Below are 13,765 nucleotides of genomic sequence, written 5' to 3' on the forward strand. Positions count from 1 at the left end.
ATCAGACTGAACGGAGACTGCATCGCTTTTTTGTGCATTGAGTTTGTCATGGTATTTTAACTCCTCACATTTTTGGATGCGTGCATATTCATCATCTCTCTCCTTCTGTCTTAGACATGCACACATACACAATCATGTGCATACATGCATATGTGCGCACACAGGCACACACACACACACACACACACACACACACACACACACACACACAACATGCACACACACGTAAACAAACACACTTGCAAACACACACATATTGCCATAGATTTGTATCTGTGATTGCTGATGTGATGTGCATTCATTTTGCAAGGCGTACATTGCTTTCCATGTTATCATCTTATATTATCAGTCTTTGCTTTGCAGTGTGATGTCAAGCCCCCTGTTCAGCAGACAGATGCTGAACAATGTGAACATTCTGATCAACACGACGGCCAGACTGAGCCCCTCCGTTTAACACCTGAACAGCAGACAGATGCTGAACAATGTGAACGTTCTGATCGACACGACAGCCAGACTGAGCCCCTCCATTTAACACCTGAACAGCAGACAGATGCTGAACAATGTGAACGTTCTGATCAACATGATGGCCAGACTGAGCCCCTCCGTGTAACACCTGAACAGCCGACATCAGATGCTGAACAATGTGAACGTTCTGATCAACACGATGGCCAGACTGAGCCCCTCTATATAACACCTGAACAGCAGACAGATGCTGAACAAACTGAGCAAACAGTCCTTCGCTACAGTCGAGACCAGTTGCTGCAGATAACACCTGCACCTTTGGCACCAGAACTGATCCTTCGTCTTCGTTGGCTGAATATTGCTGCTGACTGTCCACAGAAACCATACCAGCGCAAGACAGGCAGCTGGCAGCAACTGAAGGTATGTACAGGCTGTCAGTCATTTCCCATTGATTGGATACTGTCCACAACGACTGACCGAATAGCAGACCTTAAAGCCAACATATATAAAGTGTCCACAACTCCTGACCAAATAAAGACCTTAACTCACTTGGGACGGAAAGTTTTCTCCCTTGCTTTTCCCTGCAGATGACCCATTTGTTAGGGTTAGAAAAAAAAAAACACAAAAAATACAAAACATAAGGTAACTGAATGAAACTCGCTGTACTTGACCCAATGACCCCTCTCCTCACATCATGTGTATGCCCACCTCCCTCCCTCTTCACTGCCCTTCGAAGCTGAGTCACTGTCAGTACCTTCTTGTTGGTAGCTTTCTTCACTGCAGATACTTTATTCAACATCTTCATCATCCTCATCGATGTCAAAACCTACAGTTTGAAGCATTTCAATCGCTTCAGCAGCTGTAAAATCCACCACCATGATCTATTTTGCTCCCAAAATTTCTGCTTGTGTCACTTGCGACGCCATTTTTGATACGTATGCAGATTAGCATGTCATGTGGGGTGTCAAGGTCAGTGGCTTGCCGGCGAGTTTGTTGTTACAGAATCTCAAGACGAAACTTTCCATTTGACCCTTGACACGTTCGCAATGCCCTGTGCAGCTGCGATTGTTATGCTTCCTCATGAGAAAAACGTGGAAAATTTTTTTTCCCCTTCACCTCTTCGCTCACCTTCGGTCTATCCAGCTCATCTCTGACCCAGCGTGCCAGCTCGTCAGTCTGCTCTGGAGTCCTCACAGGAGTGCCTAGCGTACCTTGCCTCGCAGGCTGTTTACGCGGTGGCATGACTCTAGTGTCGAACCCAACGAAACTACTGCTGTCACTAACAATTGAACCCTCAACCCCCAAGAGAACCATTCAGACCAATGACGCGTTAACCGTAGAGCGCTCAAAACCAACAATGATTATCAGGTGCCTACAATGCATCAAAACATGTACACTTTGAATCCCTGCGCATACAGACCAACATCAGCTACTTGAAGCACTTACCAGTGCAGCAATATCACTGTAGGGTAACATGAACCATTTTGAAAACAATCACATACAACACCACAAGACACCCTACCACCTGTCCCCCTAACCTAAATCCTAACCCAGCTAAGACGGATCCCAACACAACCTAGCTAAAAATTACCCCGCATCTCCACCATTTGTCAAGCGTGCTAAAGCGGACATGCACCCTCCCCAAGATACCCCACTACAGACGCCACAACACAACAAGCCCACACAGAAACGAAATTATGTAATGCATTTAATGATTGTGTGCATATGTCTATAGATGTATGTAAATAAAAAAAATTTTTTTAAATTATCAAGAGCATACAAAAAACAAACTACAACAACAACAACCACCCCCCCCAAAAAAGGCAGCAGAACTACAGCTTTAGTCTTGTCACATTTTACCACAAGGGCACTGGTAAGTGAGATGTCAAACCACCATCACTATAAGCACAGGATGGTCTTTTGTTTCCATGATTAAAAAAACAAACAAAAAAAACAACAACACATGAACATAGGAGTGTTGCTGATGCTGGCAGACGGAAGACAGGCCCCCAGTTTGGAAAACATCAGCAGAGCCCTCAGCGGATCCGTCGCCGGCTCCGAGAGGTGGGTGGTCTAGAGCGACGTGACGTTGCCCCACGATTAGAACGGAGGCACAACACCTCAAGACACGCGCCAGGCAACTGGAGAAACACTGACGGGACAAGACAAAAGCCGCCCACTGGCCACCGCACAGTGTTCTGTAAACGAACAACGGGTGCTAACATCGAAACACAGAAATGAAGAACAGTTCCACTGGCGGACATAAAGTCGTTTACAGAGGGAAAAAAACAACGAACATCAGCCGCTAAGCGCTGGTTCTACCACCATCCTTCTCCAAGGACTGACTCTCTTCGAGTGAAGCTAGGGACAAACCGGCGAGGAGCATTCGAAGCACCAGAACTCCACTCACTCTGCTCACTCAGCTTCCTATATATTTTTTTCCGTTCAGTTGCACGAAACACTTACAAAACATAGAAAACATGACACAACAGCACGACCTCACTACGCTCAAACGCCCAACCACCAAGGGGAACACGCACGATGGAAAACATCGTGCACGCGCATAAGAAACACACCCGCCTCTAAAAACAATCCAGCGACCCACCAGCCTCCGCCAACTTCGCTTGTCATGATAGAAGAAAGAGGGAATGAGATGGACTCGAACCCCCTCCATAAACGTAAAAGAAAAGAAAAAATAGCGAAACCATTATGTCGTCCGTGACACCATGGATTGCCAGAGGTTTGATTGTGTGAACAGTTTAATGATGTCTTCACAACAGTGGTTTCTCCATGGTTTGTAACAGCACCTTGTATCAGATTGAACGGAGACTGCATTGCTTTTTTGTGCATAGACTTTGTCATGGTATTTGAACTCCTCACATTTTTGGATGTGTGCATATTCATCATCTCTTTCCTTCTGTCTTCAACATGCACACATCCACAATCATGTGCATGCGTGCATATGTGCGCACGCAGGCACACACACATTCACACTGTCACACACACACACACACACACACACACACACACACACAAACACAAAACACGCACACACATGTAAACAAACACACTTGCAAACACACACATTTAGCCATAGATTTGTATCTGTGATTGCTGATGTGATGTGCATTCATTTTGCAAGGCGTACATTGTTTTCTGTGTTATCATCTTATATTATCAGTCTTTGCTTTGCAGTGTGATGTCAAGCCCCCTGTTCAGCAGACAGATGCTGAACAATGTGAACGTTCTGATCAACACGACGGCCAGACTGAGCCCCTCCATTTAACACCTGAACAGCAGACAGATGCTGAACAATGTGAACGTTCTGATCGACACAACGGCCAGACTGAGCCCCTCCGTGTAACACCAGAACAGCAGACAGATGCTGAACAATGTGAACGTTCTGATCAACACGATGGCCAGACTGAGCCCCTCTATATAACACCTGAACAGCAGACAGATGCTGAACAAACTGAGCAAACAGTCCTTCGCTACAGTCGAGACCAGTTGCTGCAGATAACACCTGCACCTTTGGCACCAGAACTGATCCTTCGTCTTCGTTGGCTGAATATTGCTGCTGACTGTCCACAGAAACCATACCAGCGCAAGACAGGCAGCTGGCAGCAACTGAAGGTATGTACAGGCTGTCAGTCATTTCCCATTGATTGGATACTGTCCACAACGACTGACCGAATAGCAGACCTTAAAGCCAACATATATAAAGTGTCCACAACTCCTGACCAAATAAAGACCTTAACTCACTTGGGACGGAAAGTTTTCTCCCTTGCTTTTCCCTGCAGATGACCCATTTGTTAGGGTTAGAAAAAAAAAAACACAAAAAATACAAAACATAAGGTAACTGAATGAAACTCGCTGTACTTGACCCAATGACCCCTCTCCTCACATCATGTGTATGCCCACCTCCCTCCCTCTTCACTGCCCTTCGAAGCTGAGTCACTGTCAGTACCTTCTTGTTGGTAGCTTTCTTCACTGCAGATACTTTATTCAACATCTTCATCATCCTCATCGATGTCAAAACCTACAGTTTGAAGCATTTCAATCGCTTCAGCAGCTGTAAAATCCACCACCATGATCTATTTTGCTCCCAAAATTTCTGCTTGTGTCACTTGCGACGCCATTTTTGATACGTATGCAGATTAGCATGTCATGTGGGGTGTCAAGGTCAGTGGCTTGCCGGCGAGTTTGTTGTTACAGAATCTCAAGACGAAACTTTCCATTTGACCCTTGACACGTTCGCAATGCCCTGTGCAGCTGCGATTGTTATGCTTCCTCATGAGAAAAACGTGGAAAATTTTTTTTCCCCTTCACCTCTTCGCTCACCTTCGGTCTATCCAGCTCATCTCTGACCCAGCGTGCCAGCTCGTCAGTCTGCTCTGGAGTCCTCACAGGAGTGCCTAGCGTACCTTGCCTCGCAGGCTGTTTACGCGGTGGCATGACTCTAGTGTCGAACCCAACGAAACTACTGCTGTCACTAACAATTGAACCCTCAACCCCCAAGAGAACCATTCAGACCAATGACGCGTTAACCGTAGAGCGCTCAAAACCAACAATGATTATCAGGTGCCTACAATGCATCAAAACATGTACACTTTGAATCCCTGCGCATACAGACCAACATCAGCTACTTGAAGCACTTACCAGTGCAGCAATATCACTGTAGGGTAACATGAACCATTTTGAAAACAATCACATACAACACCACAAGACACCCTACCACCTGTCCCCCTAACCTAAATCCTAACCCAGCTAAGACGGATCCCAACACAACCTAGCTAAAAATTACCCCGCATCTCCACCATTTGTCAAGCGTGCTAAAGCGGACATGCACCCTCCCCAAGATACCCCACTACAGACGCCACAACACAACAAGCCCACACAGAAACGAAATTATGTAATGCATTTAATGATTGTGTGCATATGTCTATAGATGTATGTAAATAAAAAAAATTTTTTTAAATTATCAAGAGCATACAAAAAACAAACTACAACAACAACAACCACCCCCCCCAAAAAAGGCAGCAGAACTACAGCTTTAGTCTTGTCACATTTTACCACAAGGGCACTGGTAAGTGAGATGTCAAACCACCATCACTATAAGCACAGGATGGTCTTTTGTTTCCATGATTAAAAAAACAAACAAAAAAAACAACAACACATGAACATAGGAGTGTTGCTGATGCTGGCAGACGGAAGACAGGCCCCCAGTTTGGAAAACATCAGCAGAGCCCTCAGCGGATCCGTCGCCGGCTCCGAGAGGTGGGTGGTCTAGAGCGACGTGACGTTGCCCCACGATTAGAACGGAGGCACAACACCTCAAGACACGCGCCAGGCAACTGGAGAAACACTGACGGGACAAGACAAAAGCCGCCCACTGGCCACCGCACAGTGTTCTGTAAACGAACAACGGGTGCTAACATCGAAACACAGAAATGAAGAACAGTTCCACTGGCGGACATAAAGTCGTTTACAGAGGGAAAAAAACAACGAACATCAGCCGCTAAGCGCTGGTTCTACCACCATCCTTCTCCAAGGACTGACTCTCTTCGAGTGAAGCTAGGGACAAACCGGCGAGGAGCATTCGAAGCACCAGAACTCCACTCACTCTGCTCACTCAGCTTCCTATATATTTTTTTCCGTTCAGTTGCACGAAACACTTACAAAACATAGAAAACATGACACAACAGCACGACCTCACTACGCTCAAACGCCCAACCACCAAGGGGAACACGCACGATGGAAAACATCGTGCACGCGCATAAGAAACACACCCGCCTCTAAAAACAATCCAGCGACCCACCAGCCTCCGCCAACTTCGCTTGTCATGATAGAAGAAAGAGGGAATGAGATGGACTCGAACCCCCTCCATAAACGTAAAAGAAAAGAAAAAATAGCGAAACCATTATGTCGTCCGTGACACCATGGATTGCCAGAGGTTTGATTGTGTGAACAGTTTAATGATGTCTTCACAACAGTGGTTTCTCCATGGTTTGTAACAGCACCTTGTATCAGATTGAACGGAGACTGCATTGCTTTTTTGTGCATAGACTTTGTCATGGTATTTGAACTCCTCACATTTTTGGATGTGTGCATATTCATCATCTCTTTCCTTCTGTCTTCAACATGCACACATCCACAATCATGTGCATGCGTGCATATGTGCGCACGCAGGCACACACACATTCACACTGTCACACACACACACACACACACACACACACACACACACACAAACACAAAACACGCACACACATGTAAACAAACACACTTGCAAACACACACATTTAGCCATAGATTTGTATCTGTGATTGCTGATGTGATGTGCATTCATTTTGCAAGGCGTACATTGTTTTCTGTGTTATCATCTTATATTATCAGTCTTTGCTTTGCAGTGTGATGTCAAGCCCCCTGTTCAGCAGACAGATGCTGAACAATGTGAACGTTCTGATCAACACGACGGCCAGACTGAGCCCCTCCATTTAACACCTGAACAGCAGACAGATGCTGAACAATGTGAACGTTCTGATCGACACAACGGCCAGACTGAGCCCCTCCGTGTAACACCAGAACAGCAGACAGATGCTGAACAATGTGAACGTTCTGATCAACACGATGGCCAGACTGAGCCCCTCTATATAACACCTGAACAGCAGACAGATGCTGAACAAACTGAGCAAACAGTCCTTCGCTACAGTCGAGACCAGTTGCTGCAGATAACACCTGCACCTTTGGCACCAGAACTGATCCTTCGTCTTCGTTGGCTGAATATTGCTGCTGACTGTCCACAGAAACCATACCAGCGCAAGACAGGCAGCTGGCAGCAACTGAAGGTATGTACAGGCTGTCAGTCATTTCCCATTGATTGGATACTGTCCACAACGACTGACCGAATAGCAGACCTTAAAGCCAACATATATAAAGTGTCCACAACTCCTGACCAAATAAAGACCTTAACTCACTTGGGACGGAAAGTTTTCTCCCTTGCTTTTCCCTGCAGATGACCCATTTGTTAGGGTTAGAAAAAAAAAAACACAAAAAATACAAAACATAAGGTAACTGAATGAAACTCGCTGTACTTGACCCAATGACCCCTCTCCTCACATCATGTGTATGCCCACCTCCCTCCCTCTTCACTGCCCTTCGAAGCTGAGTCACTGTCAGTACCTTCTTGTTGGTAGCTTTCTTCACTGCAGATACTTTATTCAACATCTTCATCATCCTCATCGATGTCAAAACCTACAGTTTGAAGCATTTCAATCGCTTCAGCAGCTGTAAAATCCACCACCATGATCTATTTTGCTCCCAAAATTTCTGCTTGTGTCACTTGCGACGCCATTTTTGATACGTATGCAGATTAGCATGTCATGTGGGGTGTCAAGGTCAGTGGCTTGCCGGCGAGTTTGTTGTTACAGAATCTCAAGACGAAACTTTCCATTTGACCCTTGACACGTTCGCAATGCCCTGTGCAGCTGCGATTGTTATGCTTCCTCATGAGAAAAACGTGGAAAATTTTTTTTCCCCTTCACCTCTTCGCTCACCTTCGGTCTATCCAGCTCATCTCTGACCCAGCGTGCCAGCTCGTCAGTCTGCTCTGGAGTCCTCACAGGAGTGCCTAGCGTACCTTGCCTCGCAGGCTGTTTACGCGGTGGCATGACTCTAGTGTCGAACCCAACGAAACTACTGCTGTCACTAACAATTGAACCCTCAACCCCCAAGAGAACCATTCAGACCAATGACGCGTTAACCGTAGAGCGCTCAAAACCAACAATGATTATCAGGTGCCTACAATGCATCAAAACATGTACACTTTGAATCCCTGCGCATACAGACCAACATCAGCTACTTGAAGCACTTACCAGTGCAGCAATATCACTGTAGGGTAACATGAACCATTTTGAAAACAATCACATACAACACCACAAGACACCCTACCACCTGTCCCCCTAACCTAAATCCTAACCCAGCTAAGACGGATCCCAACACAACCTAGCTAAAAATTACCCCGCATCTCCACCATTTGTCAAGCGTGCTAAAGCGGACATGCACCCTCCCCAAGATACCCCACTACAGACGCCACAACACAACAAGCCCACACAGAAACGAAATTATGTAATGCATTTAATGATTGTGTGCATATGTCTATAGATGTATGTAAATAAAAAAAATTTTTTTAAATTATCAAGAGCATACAAAAAACAAACTACAACAACAACAACCACCCCCCCCAAAAAAGGCAGCAGAACTACAGCTTTAGTCTTGTCACATTTTACCACAAGGGCACTGGTAAGTGAGATGTCAAACCACCATCACTATAAGCACAGGATGGTCTTTTGTTTCCATGATTAAAAAAACAAACAAAAAAAACAACAACACATGAACATAGGAGTGTTGCTGATGCTGGCAGACGGAAGACAGGCCCCCAGTTTGGAAAACATCAGCAGAGCCCTCAGCGGATCCGTCGCCGGCTCCGAGAGGTGGGTGGTCTAGAGCGACGTGACGTTGCCCCACGATTAGAACGGAGGCACAACACCTCAAGACACGCGCCAGGCAACTGGAGAAACACTGACGGGACAAGACAAAAGCCGCCCACTGGCCACCGCACAGTGTTCTGTAAACGAACAACGGGTGCTAACATCGAAACACAGAAATGAAGAACAGTTCCACTGGCGGACATAAAGTCGTTTACAGAGGGAAAAAAACAACGAACATCAGCCGCTAAGCGCTGGTTCTACCACCATCCTTCTCCAAGGACTGACTCTCTTCGAGTGAAGCTAGGGACAAACCGGCGAGGAGCATTCGAAGCACCAGAACTCCACTCACTCTGCTCACTCAGCTTCCTATATATTTTTTTCCGTTCAGTTGCACGAAACACTTACAAAACATAGAAAACATGACACAACAGCACGACCTCACTACGCTCAAACGCCCAACCACCAAGGGGAACACGCACGATGGAAAACATCGTGCACGCGCATAAGAAACACACCCGCCTCTAAAAACAATCCAGCGACCCACCAGCCTCCGCCAACTTCGCTTGTCATGATAGAAGAAAGAGGGAATGAGATGGACTCGAACCCCCTCCATAAACGTAAAAGAAAAGAAAAAATAGCGAAACCATTATGTCGTCCGTGACACCATGGATTGCCAGAGGTTTGATTGTGTGAACAGTTTAATGATGTCTTCACAACAGTGGTTTCTCCATGGTTTGTAACAGCACCTTGTATCAGATTGAACGGAGACTGCATTGCTTTTTTGTGCATAGACTTTGTCATGGTATTTGAACTCCTCACATTTTTGGATGTGTGCATATTCATCATCTCTTTCCTTCTGTCTTCAACATGCACACATCCACAATCATGTGCATGCGTGCATATGTGCGCACGCAGGCACACACACATTCACACTGTCACACACACACACACACACACACACACACACACACACAAACACAAAACACGCACACACATGTAAACAAACACACTTGCAAACACACACATTTAGCCATAGATTTGTATCTGTGATTGCTGATGTGATGTGCATTCATTTTGCAAGGCGTACATTGTTTTCTGTGTTATCATCTTATATTATCAGTCTTTGCTTTGCAGTGTGATGTCAAGCCCCCTGTTCAGCAGACAGATGCTGAACAATGTGAACGTTCTGATCAACACGACGGCCAGACTGAGCCCCTCCATTTAACACCTGAACAGCAGACAGATGCTGAACAATGTGAACGTTCTGATCGACACGACGGCCAGACTGAGCCCCTCCGTGTAACACCAGAACAGCAGACAGATGCTGAACAATGTGAACGTTCTGATCAACACGACAGCCAAACTGATACCCTCTATGTAACACCTGAACAGCCGACATCAGATGCTGAACAACCTGAGCAAACAGTCCTTCGCTACAGTCGAGACCAGTTGCTGCAGATAACGCCTGCACCTTTGGCACCAGAACTGATCCTTCGTCTTCGTTGGCTGAATATTGCGGCTGACTGTCCACAGAAACCATATCAGCGCAAGACAGGCAGCTGGCAGCAACTGAAGGTATGTACAGGTTGTCAGTCATTTCCCATTGATTGGATACTGTCCACAATGACTGACTGAATAACAGACCTTAAAGCCAACATGTATAAAATGTCCACAACTCCTGACCAAATAAAGACCTTAACTCACTTGGGACGGAAAGTTTTCTCCCTTGCTTTTCCCTGCAGATGACCCATTTGTTAGGGTTAGAAAAAAAAACCAAAACATAAGGTAACTGAATGAAACTCGCTGTACTTGACCCAATGACCCCTCTCCTCACATCATGTGTATGCCCACCTCCCTCCCTCTTCACTGCCCTTCGAAGCTGAGTCACTGTCAGTACCTTCTTGCTGGTAGCTTTCTTCATTGCAGATACTTTATTCAACATCTTCATCATCCTCATCGATGTCAGAACCTCCAGTTTGAAGCATTTCAATCGCTTCAGCAGCTATAAAATCTGCCACCATGATCTATTTTGCTCCAAAAATTTCTGCTTGTATCACCTGCGACGCCATTTTCGATACGTATGCAGATTAGCATGTCATGTGGGGTGTCAAGGTCAGTGGCTTGCCGGCGAGTTTGTTGTTACAGAATCTCAAGACGAAACTTTCCATTTGACCCTTGACACGTTCGCAACGCCCTGTGCAGCTGCGATTGTTATGCTTCCTCATGAGAAAAATGTGGAAAATATTTTGATTGTCGAAACCGCTATAGTGTTCCGTCATCTGGAACCACGGCTTACATCAGGAACGCTATAGTTTTCCATTGTCCAGAGTGAGTTATAGCAAACATGTATAAAGTGTCCACAACTCCTGACCAAATAAAGACCTTAAAGCCAACATGTATAAATTGTGATTATGTGCTTGAATTTGAAAATGCCCACATTTCCTGTTACAGATTTTATCCGCAATTAAGGGGCATTCATGTATAAGGCACAGGAGAAACATTAATTACCTTCTGCTATCTAGTCCAAAAATTACCATCTGTTTGTGTATGTGGAAGTGCATGTGTGTATATTTGTGTGTTTTTTTGTTGTTGTTTTTATTTTTGTTTACATGTGTGTATATGTGTGTATATTTTTGTTTATATGCATTTGTGTGTATGTATGTGGTTGTGTGTTCATACTAGGGTGACAGACAATGTCGGTTTGTGTGTATAATTTATTTATCTTATTGTCAGTAAGAGTAGTGGTAGGATGAGAAATATGATGATGATGATTGTGAGCAGTGCAGTGGTGTGTTGCAGATTGTCACCAACAGCAGACAGCAGCCAGACCACACTGTCACCAACAGCAGACAGCAGCCAGACCGCACTGTCACCAACGGCAGACAGCAGCCAGACCGCACTGTCACCAACAGCAGACAGCAGCCAGACCGCACTGTCACCGACAGCAGACAGCAGCCAGACCGCACTGTCACCAACGGCAGACAGCAGCCAGACCGCACTGTCACCAACGGCAGACAACAGCCAGACCGCACTGTCACCAACGGCAGACAACAGCCAGACTCCATGCCTTCTCCAGGCCGTGAGGAGGGGGTGGGGATTGAGGGGGGCACCTTTACCTGCTTCCTGTGTGAGGCAGGGGGGTTCAGTGCTGAGGGTATGGAGAGACACTTGTGGGCGTGTCACCAGGAGGGGCAGGAGGGGATGCCCAAATCATCCTGTCAGACATCAGATGTCCCCATGGTAGATGGTGAGAGTGAGGCAGAAGGCGGTCAGTCACCACAGGTCTTCCCTGGGATGTCAGCTGTGGATGATGACCTTGATGCCGGCTCTGACGATGCTCTGCAGACCAGTCTGCGCCTCAACGACTGTCCCAGAGAGGATGACATGACGGAGCAGTACGACCTCAACACTGAGGACGAGGTGGCGGAGCAGTACGACCTCAACACTGAGGACGAGGTGGCAGAGCAGTACGACCTCAACACTGAGGGTGAGGTGAACAGCGATGGGGACAGGGATGAGAATGAAGCAGATGTGGAGTGGGGCGGTGGTCAGGACACAGACTCGAACCTCTCGGTCATCCTGGGCTTCACTCCAACCACAGACCTCCCCCTCCAGTCAGGGTCAGGGTCACAGGTCGGCCACACCCATCATGGGGGAGCCAGACCCAAAGTGAGGCCCAGCCCCACCCACCCACCACCCACCACCCCTGAGGGGCAGCAGACTGCGGCAGATTGGCAGGCGTCAGGCGGCGGTGTGGAGGACAGAGTGCTGACCTGCCCCTTCTGCTCGTTCCGCACGATGTCCCAGGGTCAGATCCAGGACCACGTGCACCACCAGCACCTGATGGAGGAGGGGGGCGCTGAGGACACGGACTTCCTCTTCCAGTACATCTGTCCCTTCTGTGCCACCGGCTTCGACACGCCCCGAGACCTGTCCCACCATGTTGACACTCACCACCCAGACATGGACTCGACCCGCGGACCCTCCGCCCAGCACTGGTCTGAGGGTGAGGGGTCCGTGGCTCAGTCTGCCTCTGACCCCTCCCCTGCCCAGGAAGAGGCAGCGTCCAGCCTGCAGTGTCCGGTGTGTGGGGCTGCCCAGCCCAGTGAAGCCTCGCTTTCCATCCACATCGACCAGCACTTTGCTTCGTCATCACACTCCCCTCTGCTCCCCACACACAGTGAGTATGGCACTGGTGGTTCACTGGTAGTTGTGGTTCTCATGTACTGCACAGTGTGCACTTGTGGTTCTCATGTACTGCACAGTGTGCATTGGTAGTTGTGGTTCTCATGTACTGTACAGTATGCACTGGTTGTTGTGGTTTTGATGTACTGCACATTGTGCACTGGTGGTTCTGATGTACTGCACAGTGTGCATTGGTGGTTCGCATGTACTGCACAGTGTGCACTGGTGGTTCGCATGTACTGCACAGTGTGCACTGCTGGTTCTGATGTACTGCACAGTGTGCACTGCTGGTTCTCATGAACTGCACAGTGTGCACTGGTGGTTCTGATGTACTGTACAGTGTGCTCTGGTGGTTCTGATGTACTGCACAGTGTGCGCTGGTGGTTCTTATGTACTGCAGTGTGCACTGGTGGTTCTCATGTACTGCATAGTGTGCGCTGGTGTTTGTGGTTCTGATGTACTGCACAGTGTGCACTCTCTATCTTTCACTCTCCAAAACATACACAAATACATACACTGATCTAATTGGGGTGTTTTTTTTCAGTAGTAGATGTGATGTTATTCACTGTGGGTAAAGTTATGATGTGATGTATTGTGACTATGATGTGTTGTAATGTGATGTTGTAATG

At 47.0% G+C, this 13,765-nt stretch overlaps 1 protein-coding gene across 3 annotated transcripts in view; it reads left to right on the forward strand.

Annotated features, from left to right (window-relative positions):
* Positions 1-13,765, forward strand: part of LOC143298355 (uncharacterized) — a 30,092-nt gene that overhangs the window by 4,610 nt on the left and 11,717 nt on the right. For 2 of the 3 annotated variants that reach the window (XR_013057370.1, XM_076611245.1), the window contains exons 3-7: positions 364-882; positions 3,658-4,095; positions 6,873-7,310; positions 10,086-10,526; positions 11,751-13,131. Coding sequence is in view for 2 of the 3 variants with exons in the window: in XM_076611245.1 (XP_076467360.1) it covers positions 364-882; positions 3,658-4,095; positions 6,873-7,310; positions 10,086-10,526; positions 11,751-13,131 (3,217 nt within the window). In the remaining variant the exon portion in view is untranslated. The remainder of the gene's footprint in view (positions 1-363; positions 883-3,657; positions 4,096-6,872; positions 7,311-10,085; positions 10,527-11,750; positions 13,132-13,765) is intronic. The other variant, XM_076611246.1, reaches the window with a different exon arrangement.

This window comes from Babylonia areolata, chromosome 23 (genome assembly GCF_041734735.1).
Source record: "Babylonia areolata isolate BAREFJ2019XMU chromosome 23, ASM4173473v1, whole genome shotgun sequence".
NCBI classification, from domain to species: domain Eukaryota; kingdom Metazoa; phylum Mollusca; class Gastropoda; order Neogastropoda; family Buccinidae; genus Babylonia; species Babylonia areolata.